The sequence below is a fragment of the Dermacentor andersoni genome, chromosome 4 (genome assembly GCF_023375885.2).
Source record: "Dermacentor andersoni chromosome 4, qqDerAnde1_hic_scaffold, whole genome shotgun sequence".
NCBI classification, from domain to species: domain Eukaryota; kingdom Metazoa; phylum Arthropoda; class Arachnida; order Ixodida; family Ixodidae; genus Dermacentor; species Dermacentor andersoni.
The window spans coordinates 18,551,472-18,577,837 of record NC_092817.1 but is presented as its reverse complement, the minus strand read 5'-3'; the positions used below and the strand labels follow the sequence as shown (position 1 = coordinate 18,577,837).

At 47.8% G+C, this 26,366-nt stretch overlaps 1 protein-coding gene across 5 annotated transcripts in view; it reads left to right on the top strand.

Moving 5' to 3' along the window:
- LOC126535825 (DNA-binding protein RFX6-like) overlaps positions 1-26,038 on the top strand; it is a 122,886-nt gene extending 96,848 nt beyond the window's left edge. Inside the window, exons 3-17 of one of the 5 annotated variants that reach the window (XM_050182657.2) lie at positions 7,933-8,056; positions 11,341-11,402; positions 11,539-11,616; positions 13,679-13,709; positions 13,768-13,872; positions 14,179-14,256; positions 20,370-20,483; positions 20,840-20,889; positions 20,978-21,072; positions 21,147-21,205; positions 21,289-21,421; positions 21,915-22,006; positions 22,141-22,264; positions 25,400-25,522; positions 25,913-26,038. In XM_050182657.2, the coding sequence (XP_050038614.1) occupies positions 7,933-8,056; positions 11,341-11,402; positions 11,539-11,616; positions 13,679-13,709; positions 13,768-13,872; positions 14,179-14,256; positions 20,370-20,483; positions 20,840-20,889; positions 20,978-21,072; positions 21,147-21,205; positions 21,289-21,421; positions 21,915-22,006; positions 22,141-22,264; positions 25,400-25,522; positions 25,913-25,974 (1,330 nt within the window). In that variant the 3' untranslated portion in view covers positions 25,975-26,038. Of the gene's footprint in view, positions 1-7,932; positions 8,057-10,607; positions 10,962-11,340; positions 11,403-11,538; positions 11,617-13,678; positions 13,710-13,767; positions 13,873-14,178; positions 14,257-20,369; positions 20,484-20,839; positions 20,890-20,977; positions 21,073-21,146; positions 21,206-21,288; positions 21,422-21,914; positions 22,007-22,140; positions 22,265-25,399; positions 25,523-25,912 lie in introns of those variants that run through there. The other 4 variants (XM_055073449.1, XM_055073450.1, XM_055073452.1 and 1 more) reach the window with 4 other exon arrangements.
- The last annotated feature ends 328 nt before the right edge of the window (positions 26,039-26,366 follow it).

The following is a 26,366-nucleotide window of genomic DNA, read 5'->3' as shown; positions in this document are numbered from 1 at the left end:
GAATTGAAAATTCCACATTCGGTTCATAGCTTTGTGAATCATTAGAGATATGGGACAGCAACATGCCCGGGTTGTCCGTAAAATGAAGTTCCCAAAGAGCTGTAGTCTCGAGGAACGCTGTTACGCGGGATCCGGCGACACTGGCGGGTAGCTTGGTTCCCCCTCTCCCAGTCCCCGCCCTGGCGAGCTGTCTGCGATGCTCAGCCATTAGAGATGCATGGTGTCAGGATTGGGGGCTCAATCCCATCGCTCGTAACCCATTGTCAAGATTGGAGTCCGGCATGAATTAGAAGGTAGCTGTCCCATGCCGTCGTCCAACTTATCCACACTGAGGACGTTGATGAAGGGAAGGACTGCTTCTCATCGAGAACGAGGAATATGGGTTTATTTACAGTATTTACATGCAGTTCATCAGTCTAGCATGACTGCGAGAGAAAAGTACGTCAGTCTAACACGACTGCTTGAGAGAATGTATCAGTCTAACATGACTGCTTAAGAAAAGTGTGTCGAGCATCCGTATGGTATGGAGAACTTTATTGGGTCCTGAAGGTCAACCATACGTTGACGCGGGCCGCTCCCACGTTGGGACTGTCAGGCCGAGCCCTTCAGCCACATCGCGGGCCTTCTGGACTGCCCGTAATTGGTCAGAGAGTGATTCACTATGTAGCATTTGCCGCCACCATTCTTGTTCCTTGTCACGGTCTGTGAAGACCGCGGGGCACTGCCAAAGCATGTGGTCAAGAGTAATGATGCCATTGCACTTATTACAGTTGGTTTGAATTTCCCTCTCCGGATAGATCCTGTTAATAAAATATGGACTTGGGTATGTTCTTGTCTGTAGCAAACGTAATGTGACCGCTTGGGCTCTGCAAAGCTTACCATGTGGCAATGGGTATTCCCTTCTGCTTAAATAATAATGCTTCGTGATTTCGTTATATGTTAATAATCGATCCCTGTGTTCCCCGGGTGAAGTGTAAGTTGCTCGGTCTTGAAGAGCATGGCTAGAAAGTCCTCGTGCTGCTTCATTTGCCACCTCATTGAGGTTTCTCCGAGCTCCGTCCACCACCCCCAGATGTGCAGGAAACCAGCGGATTTCGATCCTCTCACTCTTGACCTTCTCTAATAATTTTGTTGCTATCCGTGTCACATATCCGTTGGTAAAGTTGCGTATGGCTGTTCTAGAGTCGCTGTAAATATGTGTCCACCGATTAGCCCGGATGGCTAAGGCGATTGCTACTTGTTCTGCTACTGCTGGGTCCTTGGTATAGACGGTGATGGCATCCTGTATGTTACCTTGAGTGTCTACGACAACGGAGGTATACGCATCCTTATTTTTAACCCAGGCAGCGTCAACGAACACCGCCTGCTGCTTATGTTGATCTATGTCTTGAAGGAGTGCCTTCGCCCTTGCCTTCCGTCTCTCGAGGTTATGTGTCGGGTGCATGTTCCTAGGGAACGGGGTCGTCTTTATTGTTTCTCGTAGTCCCGCTTGCAATTGTGTTAATAATTCTCCTTCGTTGGTGTGGTTGTTAATTTCTACGCCAATTTCTTCAAGTAGCGCCCTCCCAGGGCGTGTCCCTATTAGTCTCTCCTGGTGGGCCACCTGTTGAGCCTCAGCTATCTCCTCTAGTGTGTTATGCAGCCCTAGGCGCAATAAGCTATCATTGGCCGTGCTGATGGGAAGTCCTAGTGCAGTCTTTATAAGTCGTCTGATTAAAGCGTTTAGCTTGTTCTTATCAGCCTGTGTCCATTGTAGCATGCCAGCCACGTACGAGAAGTGGCAAAAGGCGAATGCATGTACCAATCTTATGGCACTGTCTTCTCCTAGCCCCTTATTCTTGTTGGTAACTCTACGCAGAAGCCTAATGACTTCTTCTGACTTGTTAGAGATGTATTCTATCATCCTGCAATTAGATCCGTTCGCTTGCAGGAGAAGTCCTAACACTCTAATAGTCTCCACCTGTCTGATTGGTTCTCCATTCTTGGCGTATATGTCAATGCGGGGTTCTTCCTCTGGGATATATCCGTTCGGCCTGCGCCCACGCTTACTGCTCCGTAATACCAATAGTTCTGATTTTTTAGCAGAGCAGTTCAGTCCCATACCCTCAAGTGTTGTTTCTACCACATAAATGCTTTCCTGTAGTTTGATCTCTGTTTGTCCCATATTACCTTCGGCACTCCAGATTGTTACATCATCTGCATATATAGCAAAGTGGATACCCTCAATCTGCGCGAGACCTCGAGCCACTTTTGACATTGCCAAATTAAATAACATGGGAGATAGGACAGACCCTTGTGGTGTCCCACGATTCCCAAGTTCCAGGGTTATCGATTGGAGTTCGCCTAACCTGAGACAAGCCGAACGGCCACCGAGAAAGGCTTTGACTATATTGTGCAGTCGCTTACCCAATCCCATCTCCGAGAGGATATCCAATATGGCCCTGTGCTTGATGCGATCAAAAGCCTTTTCTACATCTAGGCCTAGAAGAGCTCTCGTATGTAGCGGGCTAGCAAGAATAAGGTGGTGCTTGATTAAAAGCATTGCATCTTGAGTCGAAAGTCCAGGACGGAAACCGATCAGGTTATGCGGAAGAACATTTCTGTTTTCTACATACTTAGTCAGTCTATTGAGTATGACATGCTCCATGGTTTTGCCCAGGCATGATGTTAATGATATGGGTCTTAGGTTATCTAGATTGAGTTGCTTGCCTGGTTTGGGAATAAGAATTGTGTTAGCAATTCTCCATTCCTTCGGATAATCACCGTTTTTCCAGAGTTCGTTGAAATACTCTGTTAAATATTTTATGGAATGATCGTCCAAATTTTTCAACAGCCTATTGGAAATGCCATCTGGACCGGCAGCAGATCTACTGTTGAGGTCGTACAGGGCTGCACGAACTTCGCTTTCTGTGAAGTCTTGATCCATAGGCTCACAGTCTTCCCCTGTATATTCAGGCAGGTCTGTACTCTCATCGCTATCCTTAAGTGGTAAATACCTAGCTGCGAGCCGATCCAGAATGGCCTCCTCCGTTGTGTCCTGACTCTCACGATGGACGAGTCGTGCTACTGCTGTTCTCCTATTAGATTTCGTGTCGTTCTCATGAAGCAAATGTCTAAGTAAGTTCCAATTCCCACCACGTCTGATTCGACCATCTATGGAATTACAAAGCTCATCCCATTGTTGTTTCTGTAAATTTCTGGAGTGTTCTTCAATCTCCCTATTCAACAATGCTATGCGCTTCCTGAGTCTCCTGTTCAGTCGTTGCGTTTTCCATCTATTTAACATAGATTGTTTCGCTTCAATCAAGTGCGCCAGCCTACTGTCCATGATTTCGATATCCTCCTCTGTGGTAATATCCTTCGTTGCCGTCTTTACATCTTCCCTGAGCTGAGTGGTCCAAGTTTGGAGTGTTTTCTTTTGTCCTGCCTCTGTCTCAGCTCTGCTTTTCCTTGCTTTCCGAAAAAGATCCCAGTCAATGTAGTTAAAGTGCTTTATCTCATTACTTGGTGTTTCCAATAGTATTTGTAATATGTAATGATCACTACCCAGGTCAATATTGGAGTTATTCCAGCCAGCGTTCGCTAAGTTTGATACAAAAGTAAGGTCTGGGGTGGAGTCCCTGCATGTAGATGTACCACACCTAGTGGGATAAGCTGGGTCTGTGATGAGGGAGAGATTAAGATCTGTAGCTAGGTGCCAGAGTCCATCCCCCTTCTTAGTATTCCAGCGATATCCCCAGGTTTGATGTGGGGCGTTGAAATCCCCTCCAATAATGAGTGGAGCGTGCTTAGTAACAGCCATAGTCTTATTAAGAAGTGCCCTGAAACTCTGTTTCATGTCGCTAGGGCTGCTATAAACATTAAGACAAAAGAGGCTTTGCGGTTTGCTTCTATTCCTTTTCAAAATTATTTCCACTAGTAAGTATTCTAATTTGTTTAGTCCAAGGCGCAAATCATGTTCTATGTAAGGTATTTTCTTATCTACGAGCGTGGCTAACCCCCTACCCGGCTCTTTGCCCCTGCATGTCGCTTTGTATCCGGATAGGCTGATCTCATCCGCCAAGGTTTCCTGCAGCATAATTATTTTCGGTTTGTCTGGAGAGGTTTTTATTAACTGCATAAGAGGTGCTTTTTTGTGATAAAATCCTCGGCAATTCCATTGCCACACGGTAAAGCTCCCCCTGCTAGCCATTGCTTATAGAACCCGCCTTACTGCTACCCGCTAGAGTACGCTTCGTAGAACCCCCCGACACGCCAGGGAGCGATCTGACGCTTTCTGCTTCTGAGGGGAGGTATTCGTCGTCATCGCCCTGTGCTTCTACTTTGGTGAGCCTCTTTTCAGCCGTCAGTCTCCATTTCCATAACTTATCAACTTTGAAGGTAGTTTTATCTATGGCATCTCTAAGTTGTTTAATCGCCTCCTTGATCTCTTCCAAAGCAGAGCACACTGTGGTTTCTACTGGGCTTATTGCCCGCTTCTTTGGAGCTGGTGTGTTTTCATCATCCTGGCTGTTGTCATTATTCACCGCTTTGGCTATTGCTACTTTTGTGGAGTTAGTCTGCGAGTTCTTGCGAAGTTCTACAACCTGCTTAGTAAGTTCTTCATTTGCCTTTCTCAGATACGTTACTTCTTTAATTAGCTGTTCTACCCTGGCATCATTATCTCCGACCAGCCGCCCCGCACCGCTCTCCGCAGCCCTCACAGTACCTTTCACTTTGTCGGCCCAGGTTGTTCCAGATGTCGTCTTGTCGCCAGGCGTCTGCCCTCCTCCTTCGAAGCGCACCTGCACTTCACGTGATCTGGAGCGGCTTCTGCCCTTCGACGGCGAGCGGCGTCTTGACCGTGTGGGGCTCCTTGAGCACGTGCGCCCCCTGGTGCCCGTTTGGGCATCCCATTGCAGCTGTGCTGATGTCGCCTCCGATGCAGATCTGTTGCGTTCTCGTCGTCGAACTCGTACCACGTATGGAATTTGGTACCGCTGTCGGCAAGTCTTGTCCCCAGTTGGGTGGTCCCCTCCACAGAATTTGCACTCAGGCACACACATGTGATTGTCCTCCGGGTTTTGAGTTCCACATCCTCTGCACTGTACCACGTCCGGTGTTGGACATACATCTGATCGATGTCCAATCTTTCCGCAAGCATAGCAGACATCAAACTGCTTCCTATACAGGTAGCACTTTACGAGGGTCGACCCGTATCTTACATAATTGGGTACCTTGAGCCCATCAAACAGAACAATAACCGAACCCGTGGATTTAATACGTTTGGCTGCCAATGCCAGTGGGTTAAAGTCATGCACAATGTTCTTCGTTAGCGTGGCCTGATTGTCTCTGAGGTCAACTCTCCGAATCACTCCTTTACACGTGGTATGCGGAGCTGTCTCGTAGGCGTTCACTTCGTATTCGGTTTCCACTATAATGATTGACCTGATTCGCACATACCTGGCAGCATGGCTGGGATCTGGTGTACTAACCACCACGATGTTTTGCGTGAAGTTAGGGCAAACGACATCCTCTCGGGCTTGTTGCGGAGTCAGGCCCGATGCTTCAATAACCGCCACGCCTATCGCTGTGGTGCTCACTTTGCTCAAGTTGAGACCTCCTCGTGGGCGGATGATGATTTTGCTGTGCTCCTCGGGCAATTGGGGCATCCTTGATGCCTTGACAATCCGGTTTTTGAACATAGTGGTTGTAGGTCCCTTGTTCTTGCTGTTGTTGCCTTGCTCTTGCTGGCTCTGCGGCGATGTTTTCCCATCGCCAGCAATCCTTGTGGTGGAGCGAAATTTTCGGCTTGTCACAATTTGCCAACCTAGATCTTCCTCATTCTCTTCTAATCCGGTAGCGTCTTCATCTTCCATGCGCGTTTCGGCCATCGCGGCACGGCGGGGCCAGTAGGCCTACTTGGGTCTTGCACCAAGAAAGGCCAGTAACAGTCCAAAAATGAAAGTCCCACCTTAAAGAAAGGTGTCCGCAAATTCCCGGTGACTTCACAAATCCAGTGATGTGCTTGAATCCGTGATGGTGGCAAAGAAGACTGCACAAACATTCAAAAACGACGGAGCCGATGTGAGGGACGTCCGCACCTCGGCTTCTTCTTCTTCTTCCACCCGTACAACATCCATCCGTACAACATCCATCCGTACAACATCCATCCGTACAACAGCGGTTTATAAACACTCGGTCCCCCTTGATTTTAAGGGGACGGAAACGTTCGTCCAGTCATTGTAAACACGCCGCCTCTCCCCGGGACGGCTTACACACACACACACACACACACACACACACACACACACACGCGCGCACACGCACACGCACACGCACACGCACGCACACGCACACACAGGTGCACGGCCCGGAGCCGACGTCAGAGGGGCTTCGTAGAACTCGGAGCTTACCCGGGTAGCGCGCCGAGTAGCCATTGTGCTGCGTCTTGGTTGGCGCGTGGGAAGGGGCCTTCGTCGACGTTCCCGCGGCAACTCCCCCACTCATTGCAGAACAGGGCGGCGTTGGTGGGTTCGGTAACACTAGTTGGCCCGCCGAACGCATTCAGTCACAATGGCGACTTATTGACGCCGTGGCTAGAGGTTTACGGCGACGCTCCAGGAAGCGTTGACGCCCGTTGTCGCAACTGGCTGGCAACACTTGCACCTCAGCTGGGCCGTTCTTAACAATGGAGCTCCCACTCGCTTCTCCCGCCAGGTGCGATTTACGCACTGTGATTCGCTTTTCGTGTGCAAAAAAAAAAAAGAGCCTGCGCCGGTGGGCATTCATTCCCAACTGTGTGAAGTCTGCGGAGAAAAGTGTATGAGCGTACAACACTTTTGCAAATGGTGCAGAAAATTCAAAGACGGACGTACAGAAGTCCATGACGAACATCGTTCTGGACGGCCATCGGTTTCGCACGAGACTATTGCGAAAGTTGAAGAAACAATCCTGAAAGATCGAAGGGTGATGGTTCGGGAGCTCTGCAAGATGATCCTTGATGTCAGCAATACCTGCATTGAAAAAATTTTGACAGAGCATTTAGGGTACTCCAAGCTTTGTGCAAGATGGGTCCCGAGAATGCTTACGGAAGACCACAAACGGCAACCTGTCCTGTTGAAGCGGCCCGCGAATTTCTTCAGGCCTACGAAACCCACGGAGAGGAATTCTTGCACCCTATTGTCACTGGGGACGAGACCTGGGTTCGCTACACGAGACTGGAAAGGAAAGAACAATCCCGTCAGTGGCAGCATCCAGAGTCCCCGAAGCCGCGGAAGTTCAAACACTTTCTGCCGGCAAAGTGATGGCGAGCGCCTTTTGGGAAAGGAAGGGGTTACTGTTGTGTGAATTCATGCCTGCCGATACAACAATCAATGTGGACCGCTACTGTGAGACGTTGCAGAACCTTCGCCGCGCGATTCTAAACAAGAGGAGAGGCATGTTGACCAAGGGAGTGCGTTTCCATCAGGACAACGCTCGTCTACACATCGCCCATGTGACAACGATCTCATCAACAAATTTGGATGGGATACTGTCACATACCCGCTCTACACCCCAGACGGGCTCCCATCCCAGAAGTGACTCCCATCTCTTCCCTGAATTGAAGAAACATCTGGTTGAGAAGCATTTCAGAACCGGAGAGGAGCCGAAAGAAGAGGTTTGAAGCTACCTTCACGGCGCGGGGGGAGAGTTCTACGATTCAGGCATAAAGAAGATGGTACACCGCATGCAAAAATGCGTTGATCTGAACGGCGACTATGTCGAAAAATTGGGGAATGTATAAGCTTTTCAAAAATGTACTATTCCATGCCAATAAGCATCCCTTTCATTGTGAAAAATCATTGGGAACCTTATTTTATGGACAACACTCGTAATTTCTTCATAAGATACCCGCAACCGTATAAGTTTGTTGTCCCGAGCCGTTAGTAATCGAAAACCCGCCAAACGCAGGGTGTCGGCCAACTACATTGCGTCCCCGGGTGTGTGCCTTCCGCGATGCACCTTGTACCAGCATTACCTGGACCACTGCCGCCGGAGCGCGAAACCGCCGATGGGAGCAGCGGCATTCGGGAAGGTTAGTGAAGGACAGCGATGAAAATGACACCTGGTCTCTCTTCTTGCAGTAGTTTTAAACCGTGCTGTATCTCGAGGTATTGCGTTGAGTGCAATGTGAAGTCTTGCGCTGCCGTCGTTTTTGTATCTCTTAAGTTGCTCATAGCTTGCTTAGGCACCCACTGACCTTCTAACATCTCGGCTTTACTTATTTCTAGTATTACAGTTACTTGTATACACTTTCTGTCGTGTCTTAGTCAAAAGAGTGATGTATTATAAACAAAGTTGAAAGGTCTGCCTGAACCACCTGGACTACTGTTTTTGAGATGGATAATCAGCGTTGGGGTAGGGGGAAAGGGGGAACAAAATGAAAGGTAGAAAGGACATTTCATTAACACCTAACGAAGTAGAGAGACGTGTAAGCAGATAGATTTGCATGGACATATTCAGTTTTTATTACAATCTCTCGCTCTCTCGTGTCCACACGTTTTGAGCTTAGTCAACGTATACTCTACTGCCAGTGATTCTGTGCAAGCAAGTTAACTTGGATCCTTCAGTTAACTTTTCAAACTTGTTTTATACCGCTGCTCTTAGGCGCTCGTTCCTGCGGCGAGCATCGACGTTGTTCCTCGTAACCGAGCGAACAAACACAGCGAAGAATGAGCGCGAACGCTGAACGCAGTGGCAGATGAAGGACGGCGACAACGAAGAGAGCGTGAGGTGAAAGCTAAGAAGGAGGATGTAGCGAAACCATGAGGCGGAAAGCGGAGGAGGAGGGTGTCGCGAAAACATGAGAATAAAAGCACAGTGCCGCGCAAAACCGAGCAAGGAACCTTGTCCTCCGTAGTACCTAGGGTACGTCATGAACGAGAAGAAAGGGAACCGATGGGCCCGATTTTTATTAATCATATGGTAAGAAGCCAACAAAGACACCACCTATAACATTGGGGAACTTACTTGTACTTACTAATTGAAATAAAGAAATGATAAATTAATGAAAACGAAGAAACATGAAAGAACACCTGGCTGCAGGTGGGACATGAACCCAGGTATTCGCATCACACGTGCGATGCTCTTAACATTTGAGCTACCACGGCGCCGTTTTCCCATCCACTTTCTACGGTATTTATGTTTTACTGCGAGAACTAACCCTCGGAGCGTTAGCCATCGCCACCACTCGCAAACCTTGGCGGTGGATGTGGAACATTCTTTCTGCCGGAGGCGTCACGAGTGTGTGATATATTTGGGTGACGCAACTGGTCAATAAACCCACACATGTTGGCTGGAGGCATCAATGTTGCCTGATTCGAGACCCTCGTAATGTAATGTACGAGAATAAAGGGAACCGAGGCGCCCGATTTTTGTTAACATATTAGGTATTCAAGGAGCGAAAGCCCCCACATTTTCCCTCTCGCACCCGCTTGTACTCGCACCTGCGCACAAACGAGGGCTTTTTCCTGAAATGGCCGTCTCAAGTAGAGTGACGTATATTCTATAGAGCGCAAGACGCCTTGCGGCGACGATGGCTACGAGACGGTGCCAGAGTAGCGCGCGTCGCCTGTATGGAAACAAAGCGCTACATGAGCAAAGGTCACGTAGCCGCCGCTACATGAGCAGCGGCGGCTGCTGTGAATCGCGCCCGCGCGTCACCCACGCGCTGCCTCTCGCGATCTCCTGATTAGCGAGGCAGTCGCGCCACACATCGATCCGTTTGCAACGTGCCGCAGGAAACAGATTGTCTGCGTAGGCCAATATATCGCGAAATGAAAACACGTAAACAGCTGCGCTCAAATTTCGCATTAGGTAGTATCGTAATCGTCGGTGGATTCCTAGCAACACTGGTCTTGCCACTGTGTAGCGCCCATGCGCGTCACCTAACATTGGATCAATAAAACTCATCGCACTTTACAAGCGCACGCCTTCGTACTCTGAACTCTACAATTTGCAGCTTCATAGTCTGTCCAGCGTCTCCTGACATAACTCCACCCTTTTAGCTCTTCCGTGCCTTGGACTACCATTTTCCAGTACGTACACCTTTATGATTGCAACGTCCAATAGCCCATTTTGTGACTTCTGCGGGTGCAGCTAAACGGTCGCGCACCTTCTATGCAAGCGGCCCTCGTTTCAAACAGCAAAGAGCAGCGTTCTCAGCCACGCTAGACCAACTGCAGGCAAGCGCCCAATCGCGGAAAGTAAAATTATTGCACACTGACCTACACGTACATCAGAGCAAGCCGCTCTGCTGCGTTTCTTAGAAGATACCGGACTGTGTGACAAGTTGCGAATATGCACTGTGTGACGTTGAATGTGTTAGTTGGACGTTGACACTGTGTACGAGTATGTGGCGCCATTGAATGCTGTGTGACTGCGCCCTCACAGGCAGCTTTATATAGTCCTTCTTCCCTTTCTTATTTCTCACATCTTTCGTATGTCTTTCCCCCTTCCCCGCACCCGAGTCGTCAACCGGAGATATCCTCTGATGAACCTCTTATATATATATATATATATATATATATATATATATATATATATATATATATATATATCTTTGCCTTTCATGGACACCCAACTGTTCCAAATTTCAGTTTTTGTATAGCTTTCGCAGCCATCTTTGGACAGCACAACTACAAAAAATGAGAAGAACAAATGTTACCAAAAAACTTGCAGGACGATTAAGCTACGCCTTTAAGAATGGAATGCGATAGCATTCAAAGATCCCTGACTGCTTCTCACGCTTCCCGGCAGCTGCGGCTGATGTAACCGTAATGTTTTCATGGAGACGCTGGCGGCGGACGCAATGCACGAAGGCGAGCTTTCTGGTTCTTTTTTTCTCCCTCCATGGCCGGCGTCGTTGCTGCCGCGGATGCGCGGAGGTGAGCGCCATCTGGATGGTGCTGCAAGGAACCGATCAGCGCACGCCCCTTCTAGTAAGAAAGACCTCGAACGGTATACTGGAAAAGGGGTTCGTGCTTGAGTTTCCGCGAAACAGAATTATGTTTCCTCGTACATTGAAACAACAATCCGACGCTATCATGTCTGTAGGTTGTGTGTAAGTCGTACTTTACGAATTTTCTGACGCATTTTACTTTGAGAAATCCAATTAGTTTAGTAACGCCTATATGCGCCACGCGGAGAGCCTGCGTCGTTCGGGATGCGTGGTTCGGGATGATTTTTCTCTAACGAACAGCACCGCCGACTCCGACACCGGATTTTCTGTGACACGGGGCCCTTAATGCTATCGCATTACAGAGTGCGTGTTCTTTCGTCTCCTTTGCACAATTTCATCATCATTTCCCTTTTCTACAGCTCATACGACAAAAGTTCCCGGCCGTTACGACCAGGAGGCTCGGAACAAGGGGACAGTCGCGGTGAGTTTCTTCCAGAGCAGTTCGTATATATTATGTTCGGGACATGGGGGGCCACAAGTATTTTAGCCATTCCTGCTTTACTCGTGTTCGGCAGAAGGATACTCACAATAACAAAACAAATCTGTCTGTCGTGTAGGTATCACTATTACGGTATAGGCCTAAAGCCGACATCCTTCTACTATGATCAAGTGTACTGCGGCAAAGACATTACAAGGTAAGAATCAAAGTCAGTAAATGCCGCGTTGAGCCTGTGTTTACACTTTTTTTTTCATTTGTCTAAGAGCGACGCAGGCACCCGTTTGAGTCAGCAGCCTCATGACCCGATGAATGTGGGTCCAATGACTACGACTTTAGAAACACCCTTATGTATATGAGAAACGCGGTCGATCCAAATTTAAACGCGCATGGACCAAAACAAACCACATATTTCATCCTGGGAATGTTTTTAAAATACGGCTATCTTCACTTAAAATATATCTTGTATACATCCAAAGAGGACAATAGTTCACACGAAGCGGACGACTTACAATGATGTCAACAATCGTCTAACAAAGGATGGCTGTAGCTGACAATCTGACAAAGGGTGAAACGTTCCGACGCTTGTGCAAAACCAAGTCTTCTTGTCGAAACATTGGCTCTAGCCTGAGACATCCCTCGTTCTAAGACTGCTGATAATTTTGTATACATATTATTATTATTATTATTATTATTATTATTATTATTATTATTATTATTACATACATAATACATATTATTATTGCATCTTCGTAACTGCTCTCGTTGATGGTTGAACTTATTGAAAACCTGCAGAAGAGAACTTTATCATTGTGGTGATTCTTGTCGGAGTCGTCCCCCCTTGTGGACATGACACTCAGCAATAGTGAATTGACGACAGGAGCCATCACCCCATGGATGTGGCAGACACGGCGCACCAGGAGCAGTTACAGAGTCTAGCGCAGGTCTTCGGGTGCTGCAGTCCAGGTCGCCAAGATGCAAGGCACTGACGGGATCATGATAATGTGGAGTGACCAGGGGGCGCGGAGACATACCAGTATTTGTGTACCGCATTAGGATGCTGCCCGAAGGCCGAAAGGATGGGTGACTTGATCTACGTTCAACGTGATTAATGATTGCGTCATTGGAGGTTGAGGGTCCAAAAGTGGTCATCATTTTTTATTACAATGCTATCTTGCGCTGATGAACGCAAATTATGATGGTACTCGCTTTCGGTCGTCCTTCTTCTCTGCAACAATTTACAAATCTACAAATTTACAACTGTAGCCCCCAGTCTAAGCCATCTGAACATTACACTATGGCTAGCGTTTACGAGTGCGGCAGGGTTTGGTTCTCACTTGGCATTAGCACAGCAATTTCTCTGGTACGTTTTATTAGAGCGCAGCTCTTAGGCGCCCGTTCTTGCGTTGAGCGCCGGAGTGCCTCGGCGTCGTACCTCGGCGTAACCGAGCGTACAAGCACAGCGAAGAATGAAAGAGCGAACGCGGAGCGCCATGGCGGATGAAATACGCTGATAGCGGAGAGAAGGCGAGGAGGCCAGCGGAGGAGGAGCGTGCAACACTACACCATGAGGAGGAAAGCAGAGGAAGTCACTTTGAGGCACCACCAGATGGCACTCACATCCGTGCATCCGCGGCAACGGCGGTACCAGCCCTGCGGGGAAAAGAAAAAACGAACAAGAAAGCTGACCTTCGCGCATAGCATTCGCCACGAGCGTTTCCCGGTAAAGACTACGGTTGCATAAGCTGCAGTTGCCGGGAAATGGTAAGTATGTGACCGGTCTATATATAGCGCCGCACGTTGCGGCTCTGCCAGTCGGTGCTATGGTGGGTGCGAGGCCTCAATATATCGCGAAATGAAAACACGTATAGAGCTGCGTTCCAATTTCGCATTAGGGAGTATCGCAATAGCCGGTGATTTTTTATCTGATAGCCGAGGATAAAAATTCTTGGTCGCGAGTATCTGATTCTACGAAAAAAAAAGAAACTTCGCTGAAACATGGGGAAGGTTGCTTTGGAACCGTTGTTATTACAATTTAGTTAACTTGCATGAGTTACAGGTTGTGTTGTGAATACAACAACTCTGTCATTTCACTTATCGTCTCATGTAACGCGACTATGATTGTAGCTGCCGATTGAACCTAAACATACAGAATACGGGAAAAGTCACGTAGTCTATATGCATAGCGAAGTATATGGCATTGGCAGAAATATAACCCTTTTCATGCAATCGCTATTGACGCCCTGCTTCCTTCATTTAAGGTTTTCAGGCCAGAAGGTCAAGGGCATTGAGGTAAGATTAATATTGTCCTCCTGGTAACAGCACAGAACAAGTCCTTCCTTCGTACCAGGGCGATCAGCTCAAACAAGCAGAGCCTTACACAAGCCACAAGAAATGGACGTTTATTCCGGACATTCGAGACTTGACTGCAACGGACTGTGTCGATTCAATAAAGGTAGGAGCAACCAAACGCTTGCATAGAGCCCTTGCTTGACGTTGCATTGCCTTTAGGAGCAATGGAGTGCTTGCAACTTGTTTCTGCGCTTTATACAGCAGCTACAGCTTCCCTGATATTTAATTTTACTTCAGAGAGTCCTCGTAATCCTTTATGTAGTCAGTCCCTGATCTTAGTGATATAATACTTTCATTGCTCTGAACGATACTTCTCATAAATAGTGTTACACCTTTAAAAAGAACATTTGCTCCCGTGAAAGGTGTCTACAACGATCTTGTTCTTATAGTATATTCAATCTCGCTTCAGGCGGAGGGCTTTCTGTCAATGTACCGGGCACACTGTTGCAGCCTTCTTGATGCCATTCTGATAGCTGACTTCAAAGCAGTGAGTATAGAGTTCCAATTTCGCTCTCAGTTCTATAGTTCATTTTTGGGTTTATCGTTTCAGTTAGAGTGAAGAATTGTTACCTCAATGTAATGCCGTCACTCTGTATGCTCTTACGAGTGGTCTAGCTTTCTCACAAGTATTCAACACACTTCGCGAGCGGCGAGATCTGTCGCCAGGTCCATCAGCAGGGCACATGTAGCACGCGTGGTGCTACGATGCTGAAGATAGCGAGTAGCCCTGTCTCTCGCACTCCCTATAACTTTATAGTAACAAGCGTGCGAGCGGTCGCATGTTGCCTCGGCTCCTGCATTTTTTCTTTTTGTGCCTACCCGATAACATTAAGAACATGATTTCCTGCCTGGACCTATGTGAGTGTTATCGGCACTTCTTGACAGTTCTTTTAGCGACTCCGACGTCCCTTACGCGAGCCGCAGCCCTTTTTAGGGCTCTCGGCTGACCGTCTCGCTGCTAGGCCTGACTCCGCCTAGCATGAGCGCAGGAACGGAGCGCGATGCCGCTGGCGTCGATGGCGCGCGCACCTGGCGCGAGATACACGATAACCTCTCAAGACAGCGTCAGCATCCTTCGCCACCAGTAAACCTCACAGTTGCTCATAGGACGCAATCAAGAGCAGAACCGAAGCCCCCGCCGCTGCCGCGCAGCGATTATAAAATCATCCTAAGAGTTCCTGGGGGCCTCAACTGCGCTGGAATCCATGCATGCATCCTCAGACAAGTCATCCTCAAGGCTGCGGGGCTCCCCATCACCGACCGCACCAGTTCTGACCAAATTCGTCTCAACACTATCAGCAATACCGTTCTAATCAGCGCACGAGACATGGGACGTGCAGATATCTACCACAACATCCAGAGTCTGCAATTTAATGGTATACCCCTTACGAAATCGCCACCCATGTGGCCGATTCCATTGATACTTGCAGAGGATGCATTCACTTGCCCCAGGATTACTCGGAAGATGACATCGCCTCAACCCTCCTCAGATGCAACCCAACATTGATTATTGGGGGTGCACGACGCCTGGGCAATATACTGAAACCATCATGGTCATATTCCAAGGCAAAATCATCCCTTTCTACGTCAACTACGACGGCTGTACACTTCGATGCCACCCCTTCAGGCAGAAGGTAGAAGCCTGTACCCGATGCCGCGGGTTTGGTCATCGCCAGGACGTCTGCACTAATGCCACCGACACACTCTGCCCCAAGTGTGGAATGAAAGATGCACCCATGGACCACGAATGTGACCCGATATGTGTTGTGTGCAACGGAAACCATCAAACCGGCTCGCCACTGTGCAAACAAAGGTTCAAACTGCGCCTTACACGTCCCAGGCATAAGCAAGACACTTCACCCACCAACCGAACTTCCAGTCTCGACCGCACTCGCGACTCAAGCCGGCGAAGAAGTCGCAGCAAAAGCAACGATCGCGGGCCTGGCTACGCAACCCAAGACGTCGCCTGGCCAGCTCTATCACCGAGATCTACTCTCGCCTACTCCTCGCGCAACCTACCCCAGGTAAGCTGGGCTAAGATGCCTCTTCCAGCTGCTCCTTAAACCAGACTGCTAATAATGAATCCCTCATTAAAGAAAATACAATTCTAAAACCCGAAATTCAAAGACTTAAATTAGAACTCAAATCTCGTCACCCCTCTACTTCAACCTCTGAAGCCCCTCTCTTTAACACGACCCTTTCGACTCATCATCCATCAGCCCTACCTGAAACCTCCTCACACGGCCCCATGGACACTAGCCCCTCCAGTGAACGGGAACCGCTTCACCCTCCCCCCAGCAAACGTAAAACTCCGAGCACTCCACGATCAGAGGACACCCTGGACGAGACAATTTTAAATTATAACGACAGGCTAACCGCTTTGGAGACTAAATTCCATAATATACTCACTGCAATTGAAAAAATCAATACAGATTACACAGCCAGGAATGAAAAGCTCGACAAATTTATTGACTTCGTGCAAGCACACATCCAACAAACTACAAGTTGGATAGCTGGAGTCACCGCGAATCATCCTAACATAGTTGCACCTGCTCGATCCGCCTCTCCACCAGCTCCGCTTAACAATGGCCAATAACCCGACACGCTCCGAGTTTGAAGTGTGGCAATGGAACTGTAGGGGGTTTCAAAAAAAGAAAGCACACCTCCAGCAGTTTCTAGCCTCCTCTTCTAATCTCCCAGCTGTCATTTCACTTCAGGAAACTCACGGACTAATCAGCTTCCCAGGTTATAATGTCTATCAGAACAATAAGGTCTCCCGGCCCGATACGGCAATTCTTACACAAAAGCACCTCACTGCCAATCACTCCCAATTCGACAGTGCCGATATAGAGCATGATTTTATAGAAATTATTCTTAACAAAAATAATGCATCTGGCCTTTACATTCTCAACATCTATAGTCGTCCACAAGACAAACATCATCGCTTTGACTCCCTTTTCGCTCAAGCTATTGGCCCTGCCACCCACCACCCCCTCCTAATTCTTTGCGATTTCAACGCACCCAACCAATTGTGGGGTCACTCCGTTTCTACTCCTAAGGGCAGAGCCCTATGGATCCACATACAAGACCACAGACTCACATAACGTCATCGATGCACCAACCAGGCTAGGCAACCGCGTAGCTAAGGACACCTCCCCCGATCTTACGCTTACACACGAAATCCAACACGTCACATGGCACAACTCACAAGTTAACCTCGGTAGCGACCATTACATCATTACCATTACACTACAATTCAAACACAAACCCTTTCAACCCAAACGCCTCAGCCTTACCAATTGGGACAATTTTCGAGAGGCCCGCCAGATGTCAGCTCCCACAAACATTTAAGACATTTCAGAATGGGTTCAGCAACTACACTCAGCGGCCCCAGATGCACACTACCACTCTGCCCCCCGAAACCGCTCTCACTACGGTTGATTCCAAGCTTCTACACATGCGGCAAGCCAAACAGTCTCTTCTCAAACGGTGGAAAAGGCAACGGTACAACCGAAAACTAAGACTCAGAATTTCCAAATTAGACCTCCAGATCCAGGAGTACACCATACAACTGGCCTGTCAGCAGTGGGGCCAGGTATGTGAAAGCATGCATGACAACCTCGATAACAAGCGCACATGGCAACTCTTGCGACACTTATTAGACCCTACCACATCGCGCCCGCGCCACAGCCACAGCATAAACAAACTGCTACATGCACACAAAAACAATCTCAACGGATTCTTCGACGACCTCCGCCATAAACATCTGCCTGCCGCTCAGAAATATGACATGCCAAAATATACTGGCGAACCCAACTAGCTACTAAGCGCCGCTATCACGGAAGCAGAGGTTCGCCATGCCCTCGCCACCCTGCGCACAATGTCAGCACCAGGCCCCGACCTTATTAACAATAAAATACTCCTCAATCTAGACGACAACTCCGTCACAGTCATCACGGCGTACTTCAATCACTGCTTTGACACTGACACCCTCCCTAGTTTGTGGAAAGATGCCAGGGTAATTTTTATCCCAAAGGCAAACAAACCACTCAACACTTCTAATCTCAGGCCTATATCACTAACCTCTTTTCTAGGTAAAACACTCGAACACATCATCCTCACCCGACTCAGTAAATGCATGGAAGACAACAATCTTTATACATCAGAAATGGTAGGTTTTCGACAATCTCTCTCATGCCAAGATATCATGCTTCGAATGAAGCATGACATCATTACACCCAATAGCAGTCTAGATACGCAAGCAATTCTCAGTCTGGACCTCCACGGAGCCTTCAATAACGTTTCACATTCCGCCATCCTCCGAGAGCTTAATCTCATTGGGGTTGGCGGAAAGACATGTGACTACATATGTACCTTCTTATCCAACCGTACCGCAACCATACACATAGGCACAGAGCAATCCATTTCGTACGCTTTAGGTAGCTACGGCGCGCCCCAAGGCTCAGTGCTGTCCCCTTTTCTTTTTAATCTTTCTATGATGCCGATGGCGCAAGCATTGAGGTCTATTCCTGATCTCAAGTTTTCACTCTACGCCGATGACATCACTCTTTGGACGACTAGCGGCTCCGATGGGGAGATTCAAGACACTCTACAGGCCGCAGCAGACGCCGTCGTGGCTCATGCCGGGGCTATGAATCTCCTGTGTTCCCCTCAAAAATCCGAGCTACTTCTTCTGCCATCCCACCGGGGGGCCGGAAAACACATGTCTAGTGTACAGGTCAGCCTAAACCACATCCCCTTTACTAGAGTGGACAGGCTCCGGGTGCTTGGTTTACACATTCAAAGCAACCGGCTCAAGACGTGTACCCTACATACACTCAACACAACAGTCGATCGCACCCTGCGCCTTCTAGGGCGAGTCTCCAATAAACATGGCAGACTGAAGGAGGCCGAACTTCTCCGCTTGATCCAGGCCTTCGTTATCAGTAAGATTACATTCGCAACACCATATCTACATTTCCTTAAATCAGAATGAGATAAGATCGACACTCTTTTACGCAAAATATATAAATTCGCTCTGGGGGTCCCTATACGTACCTCCACTGAAATGCTTACTGGAACTTTCAACACACTTACTGAACTCACAGAAGCCCACCTCACATCCCAATATAGCAGACTTTCTAACACCGCAACAGGTCGCCACATTCTACAAAACCTTTCTATCACTCCGGCACCCATCATAAAGACTAAATACACTATTCGACATCACATACACGAGAACCTCTGCATCCCCCCACTTCTTAAAAACATGCACCCTGTGCACCACAAACAGCGCAGGACGCAGCGAGCAAAGGCTCTCCAAAAACAATTCTCCACCTCAAAAGACGTGCTCTATGTTGATGCCACCGAATATGGGAACAGAAATCATTACGCAATATCAGTCATTAACTCTCACGGCCAGGTCGCTGCGGCCGCCTCCATTCCTGGCTCTTCCTCAGAGGAGGCGGAGGAAGCGGCCATAGCCCTGGCCCTCACAATCCCAAATTCATCAGTTATCGTTAGCGACTCCAAAGCAGCCATACATAACTTCGGAGCGGGTAGGGTCTCTAAGCCAGCCCTTTCTCTCCTCTTGACCCATCCTTTCTATCAAACTGTGGCATTAATCTGGACTCCCGCGCATGCAGGCCTTGCCGGAAACGAGGCGGCTCATGCCAGTGCCCGAGGATTTACAGTCCGGGCTCAGGCATCAGATGTGTCGGACCTCGCCACGGAGGAGGCGCCGTTTACAGCGCGGGATCGACTTATTACCTACCACGACATCTGCACACACTACCGATTAGACCGTTTAATCCTTCCGCCACTCATGGCCAAATCCCCGCATAAGTGTGAAGTTCTGTGGCGACAGCTGCAGACTCGCACCTTTCCCTCCCCTTACCTCCTCCACCGCATTCATCCCTCCATTTACCTTTCTCCATCTTGTAAATTCTGTGTCTCTGCCAAAGCAGACTTAAACCACATTTGTGGGGGTGCTCCAAGCACCCCCTTCCCCCTTTCCTCAAGCAATTAATATCTAGTGAGGAGCAGTGGGAGGCTGCCTTGCGCAGCTCGAGGCCCGACCTTCAGTAGGCCATCCTGGAGTGGGCTGAGAAGATAGAGGAGGCCTACTTCAAGTAGTTCCTCCCCCCCCTCTATTCCCTTGCCCCCTTCCCTTTAAAGAGGGATAAATAAAGTTTTTCATCATTCATAGTAACAAAAGTACTGCAGAGGTCCGAGCAGGCTGTAAGACGTCCGGTCCGATCACGATTGCAGAGGCTTCGAAACGTTCAGCTGCACAGTTTAACTCATGTAATAGTTTTACATTATAGGACCTTCATACTTTAAAGAAAGAAAAGACATCTGTGAACGTCGGCTCGAACTTTTAACCACGCATCACGCGCTCTATCTGTGCCCTTACTCCAGTTTTTCGAGGCGCAAAGGTGTTTTAGACCTTTCAGACTTCAGTTTTCATGTTCCTTCTCTTTTTGTTCCTTTCATAAACTGTTGTTGTTGCTGCCATAGTAGCAGTCCAACTACATGCCTGACTCTACAAGAGTTAGCAATGGTGCTGTGAGTAAGCTTCAGGTTTTGCATGTCTTAAAGGTTCAAGATATGGTACTTCACTTCTGGAGCAGCCTTCAGGAAGCGTTCTTGCCATTGCTCCACAGCAGCACTGTGTGTGACCTTATCTCTGTATGGGACGACTATCTCTACGTGGTAAGCCTTCCGAATCATTCCAACTAATGTTAAGAAACGAATTGAAAAAAAAATGTAGCATGCTTCATTGCGAACACAGCAGCCCTTGACACGTGAACAACCCGTAAGTGCATAATTTCTCGTCAGCTCATGCGCCAGTTTTGATAGCGCCTTTCACACAGATGCAACGACACAAAATAAGACCAGATATCGCACAAGATACTAGTTTTTTTAACAGAACATCTATATCGGTTTATTATGTAATAAAGAAGGAAGGATATGTAAAAAAAAATTACACTTCTGAAACACGTGAAAATTTAGTAAAAGTAAAAAATATTCTAATAATGTCGAAAGGCTCTTTACTTTGGTAAATGCAGGCGATGCAAGAGATTCTGACTCCCAGAGAGATCCAGGAACTACCGCAAAGGTATGGTCCTTGCGAATTAGCGTCGCGAAGAACAAACAGATGGAAGGTTAACGCCGTTATACTTTTGTTTTCTTTGATTAATTATTAGTTTTCAACAGGAACTCAACCTTTTCATAAGCCAGCTGCCCGACTGGCTCCGCAATGTTATTCCAGCTTCGTTATTACGGCAAACAAAGATTCAAGGTAAGTGCCGTTGACGTCAACACATGGCAAATATGTTGTTCTGCTTTAAAAATTGCCTGTTTTTCTACGAATAGTGCTTCAGGAATGGACCAAGGTTTTCAGGCGAGAGATGTCGTTCACAAAGCTGGCGCAGGTAAACTGTCACTTTCTTGGTGACAATATAATTAATAGGGGTGTGTGCAACTATGTAAATGCTCTTTTTTTTTCACCTTTCAGTCATGCCGAAGCGTTCTATCGAACGCCTGCTACACCCAGCGCATGTTGGAAGATTTGAGCAAGCTTGTCATGGATGAAACCGTCGAAGAAGCCTTCGCCTGTCTTCAAAACGGCAGAACGGCGTCAGCTCTAGGTAAGACGCTGTATCATCTATGTGAAAATGTGTTTCCTACCTCATTGCACCCATGAAAGAGGGATATGGGGACGTAGTAACGTGTTGACAAAATACCAACAGTAAAAATAAATGTGGCAAACGAGCGCACAAATTTGAATTCGCCTTCTCTACGAACAGCTGTAAAGCTGAGCTGTGCAACTAAACATTCGCATAGCCTACGTGAAAAGAAAAAGGACAAGGAAAGGACACCCTTGTCTAAATGTTTCTGCTGCATGCTAACTTGTGCCGAGTCCCTTCTAGACGTCTTTAGAAAGTGCTTCCATTTTATTACAGGGCTTTTGTTACACCTATGCGTTTTCTATTCCGAGCTCAGCGTTTTCGTATATATGCTTGACGCAGAACAGTGCCATAGATTTTGAATTAAAGGCTGTGTTACGCATTAAGCAGAAGCACCACAGTTAGCTCATAAGTAGGCTACGTCAAACGCTGACGAAAGGTTGTCACATTGCAGGAGTTGCTGAGCTGCTCTCGCTCTTGAAGAAGCACGCCTCGGTTGAAGACTTGACGGAATGGATGGACATGGCTCTCGACAATACCGTTACGGTGCGTTAACGCTTCTGCATTCACGTTTGTAACTCATAACTCTGGTAATGAATAATCTCGCGCTACTGACAAGTGCCGTTTCCCGTTATAATGTCATGTTTTTTTTTTCCTTCTGGGTTTGGATGCTGCAACAGGAAGCAAGACATAGCAGCACCACGCATAGTCGTAGCATTGTATACAGAGATTTCATGCTTTCCTGGATGCTGCTTTTCTCAGCCATCATGAGGCACTTGACCCTGTCCCGGGCTCAGAGCTTCGGTAAGCGGTTGAAGTTAAATTATCTTTTATTTTTCCACTGTTAACACAACTAGTTATATCTTGTTTATAAGTAAATGCACACGCTACACTCTAGGAAAAAAAAGGACTAAAAGGGTTAGGGAGGCTAGTCCTTTTGGGGACTAACTGATTTGCCACAACCATTAGTTCGTTTGGGGACTAACTGACATGGGATTAATCGGTTAAAGGGCCCCTGAAACGGTTCGGACAAATTTTGTAGACGCGTTGGGTACAGCTTAAGTAGAACATTCGCCCCACAATTTAAGTGAAGCGTTACGTATTAATGGAGCTACAAGACAAGCGATTACAAGTTACCCTCCTCCCTAGCCATGCTTTTCCTCCTCAACTCGTTTGCCGAGCGATCGGGGCTAAACTCCGCCTTCACTGGTTCTGCGTCACGATGCGACGTCACATCGCCCACTTCCGGTTGTTTTGGAGCCCGCCCCCGCCCGCGCGAAACCGCTAGCCGCTTGGCCGTCGACCCTAAGCGAGAGCTATGGAAGCAGCGTGCGTTGCGAGCATTCTGTCGCAGCGCCGAACGTGTCCGGTATTCCGGTAACCACACACTAGCTGACCGTTTCGACGGAACGGTGGAGACATAAACTCAAGCTGATGAAGGAACTTTAGCGTAGACGTACGTGAGCTGCCTGACCGGTCTCCACGGTCCCGCCGCCCGTTGGTGCAGAGCTTAACCAGCCAAAGAAAGAGCTAATATTGCTCTAACCAAGTGTAAAACATTTTAAACATTAATAAAGACAACGTGTTAACGATTACACTCCTGCGAAAAATTTACACCAGCAGCAAAGAAAAATACATATTGTTACTGCTGCTGTGTGTGGTTGAGCTCTCAGCCACCAGGTGGCTGCACCATGCAGACTATTCATATTTGCGCTTCTGTTCATCCCCTGAAATAACACACAAGGGGACACGGCCAAGCCCTGTCCCCTTGCGCTTGCGTTTACCTCACTACCGGACTCGCGAAACGCTATTGCGTTAGTAATCTTCCGGTGTAAAGTGACGGCCGCAATCGCGCAAATCCTGGCGCCGATCGGATAGCGGCAGTCCGATGCGCTGCAGCCAGTCCGCTCGTCTACTGGCTTGCAGAGGGACACGATGTCGCAGCTTGACATATTGCCAGTCGCTACGTTTGCAGTCCCCAACGCAACAAAGGATACTGACGGCGGACACTGACGGCGGAGCTCTAGTCAAAGACGGAGCACGTTGTAACACAAGCAGACGACACTTGCTGTGTGCCGGAAGTGCCTAAGTGTACTGAAAAATTCTTCTTGTGCATTCTCTTTATGTTACTTTCTTTCTATAAAAACAAATTAACTAACATTCCAACTATTACGAACATCACATGTGTGCCATAAGGTTGGAAAAATTATCGATCACGCACACCGGTCAGCGAATCGGTTAGCTCGCCCCACTGACGTCATATGGGTGATTTCCGTCATATGGGTAGGGACGTTTTGTGTAGCGACTCGGCGTTTGGTGTATGCTATGCAGGGAGAGTCTACCGTTGACTGTACTTGCAACCATAAGCGACTGCGAAAAGAAATCTGGCCGAGTATTCTCAGGGTGATTTAAACTGAGGCACTACGCGGTGTATACGTGTAGCGAGCTCAAACGGCGCACCCAAGACGACAGAGAAGGCTAATTTCTCTGTCGTTTAGCGTGTCCCGTTTGAGCTACACATTGCTTCACTTAAGTTCGTAACCTCCTTGGAACTGAAGGAACTTAGATGCTATTGACCAAGAAAATCTAGCCGTCTATTAATGACTAGCGCGTTTAATGTGTATCGCTCACTTATTGTGTGCGCACGAAGGGCATGGCTCTTCGCATTCCACAGCTTTTAAGTTTTACGCAATTTTCTCACCAAGAGGCAAGGTGCTGCTTTGCATGTAGTTCAATAGACAGTGCACGAACTTCGCACTATTCACGATTTATAGACAACACCGTTTTCGCCGCATCGCTCCATGACACGGGCGAAAACAGTGCAGTGCATGGAGAGTAACTATTGTAGTTCGTCCTCCCATTGCTCTCTTTCCGACCAGGGACTAATCACTTACTCTCCAAAATTGGCACACGGCACGCTCATTCTTTCAGTTAGTCCTTTGAGGGACGAAAGCGTCCTTTTTAGGACTAACGGCCCAGTTACTCCCGTTTTCCCCGAGATTTTTCTTCGAGCGTACGCCTCCACAGAATGTGGTCTCCTTACGGACTCAAAGGTCGCGCTGCAACAACCCTACCGCGGTCTACCTTCCATCAAGTCACTGGCCCTCGTGAAAGAACTCGGCAACGAAGGCTTCACAGTAAAGTTTCAGTGGATTCCCTCCCACACTGGTATGGCCGACAACGAAAAAGCTGGTGCTCCTGCACGCGCAGCGCTCTATCATCCTCCCAAATTCAAGACTCCATGGATCAAGTTAAAAAATGTGACATTCGAAATCCCTTTGGGTCACTCCAGGCTGCACCACATATGCCCGGCGTAACCAAGGGATTTCGTCGAGAGGAAGCCTCACTTCGGTATCGCATAAGGACAAGATCTACTAGTACAGCGGCATGGTTATTTATGACAGGGCGTATCAATTCTCCAAACTGTACGGCATGCGGCGAGACACTAAACACTGAACACTTTCTGTGGTCGTGCCCGAAATTCCAAAATGAAGGGGACGCTCTCCTGGAAAATGCACAAAAAAGGACCTTCCCTATGTCTGCTTGCAACACCCCTTAAGTTCACCGAAGGATCAACTATAGCCGGCAAAAAAAAAAGAAAAAGCTTAAGGTCTCCTTATCGCATTCCTAAGATAGACTGATTTGATGGACATGTGGTGAAACGCCGCAGTGATATTGTAAGAGACGCTCGGGCGGAGCACTTGCCGGCTTTTATCAACAGAGTAAACTCGCCTGCTGCTACAACCTACCACCACCGCCACACTCATATTCAGCACATGAAATAAACGTTTTACCGCAGAGCACTTCACGCACACACAGTGCCGGGTTTATGAGTCGAGCATTATGTGTGATCTAGCTATCACCTTGCCGCTTGTGTACATAATAATGTAAATGTTGGCGCTGTGATTTACCCGTGCTCCAAAATGCCTATGCTTTCAGGTCATGTTCACATGTTACGCGTCATGATAGAGGAGTACATGCTACTCGCGTTCGAGACGTCCGTTAGCAAAGAAGCCAGACTCCAAAGGCAAGAGAAGCTGCTAACATGCACCAAAGATCCAGGTAAGATTGAACGGCTTGATGCGCCACCATTAGTCATTTCTTAACGTTTAGAACAGGAAAATTTGCATTCGCATGGTCTTCAGAGTACCATCGACAGGATACATGAACATACAGGTGCAAAACAGTAACATTTCGTCGTTGATAATACCCAGCAGGTGTTATATTTATTCGCAAAAACCTTCTCTTATATAGTCACATGATTACACAATTTTCCTTATTCAGGAACGAGCTGTTTCTCTAACGATTCTCTAGGCTGAAACTCGAGCTACTTGGACTGAATATTTACACGCAATCTTCGGGCTCGTGTTAATATGAGAGTGCACCAGACAGTTGGCTTGTTGGAGGTGCCGGTCTTAATGCTATTTTTCAATGTCTTCGCCGTTGCTACAGATGCTGTGCGCACGAGAATGGCAACTTCGTACGCAGCTGTGATTTTTCAGCGTGCATGCTGAATTCGTATCCAGCAAGTTCCTTTCAGCAGTGTTGCTGGTATAAATAAAGGCATTTGCATATTTATGTCCACAATGTCTCTACCGTACGCTGTGTCGGGCACCTATATAAGACACCCGAGTAAACAAGTGTGGTTCCGCATAAAAGCTAATTTAGTAGGATGTACAGGACCGAACAAAAATCCGGTGTCGTGCTAAGCAGAAAAACAACAAAGGAAACAATCAATAAAAATCTTCACTAACGCATTTGAAGCCGCTTTTTTTTTTTACATTGCACCACGTTTTACGATTTAACAACAGCTAAGCCTCGATTAAACAAAGTCGATGGGACCTGAGAATTATTTCGTGAATTGAACATTTCGTTAAATCGAAAGCACTTAGACAGTGACCTCGTT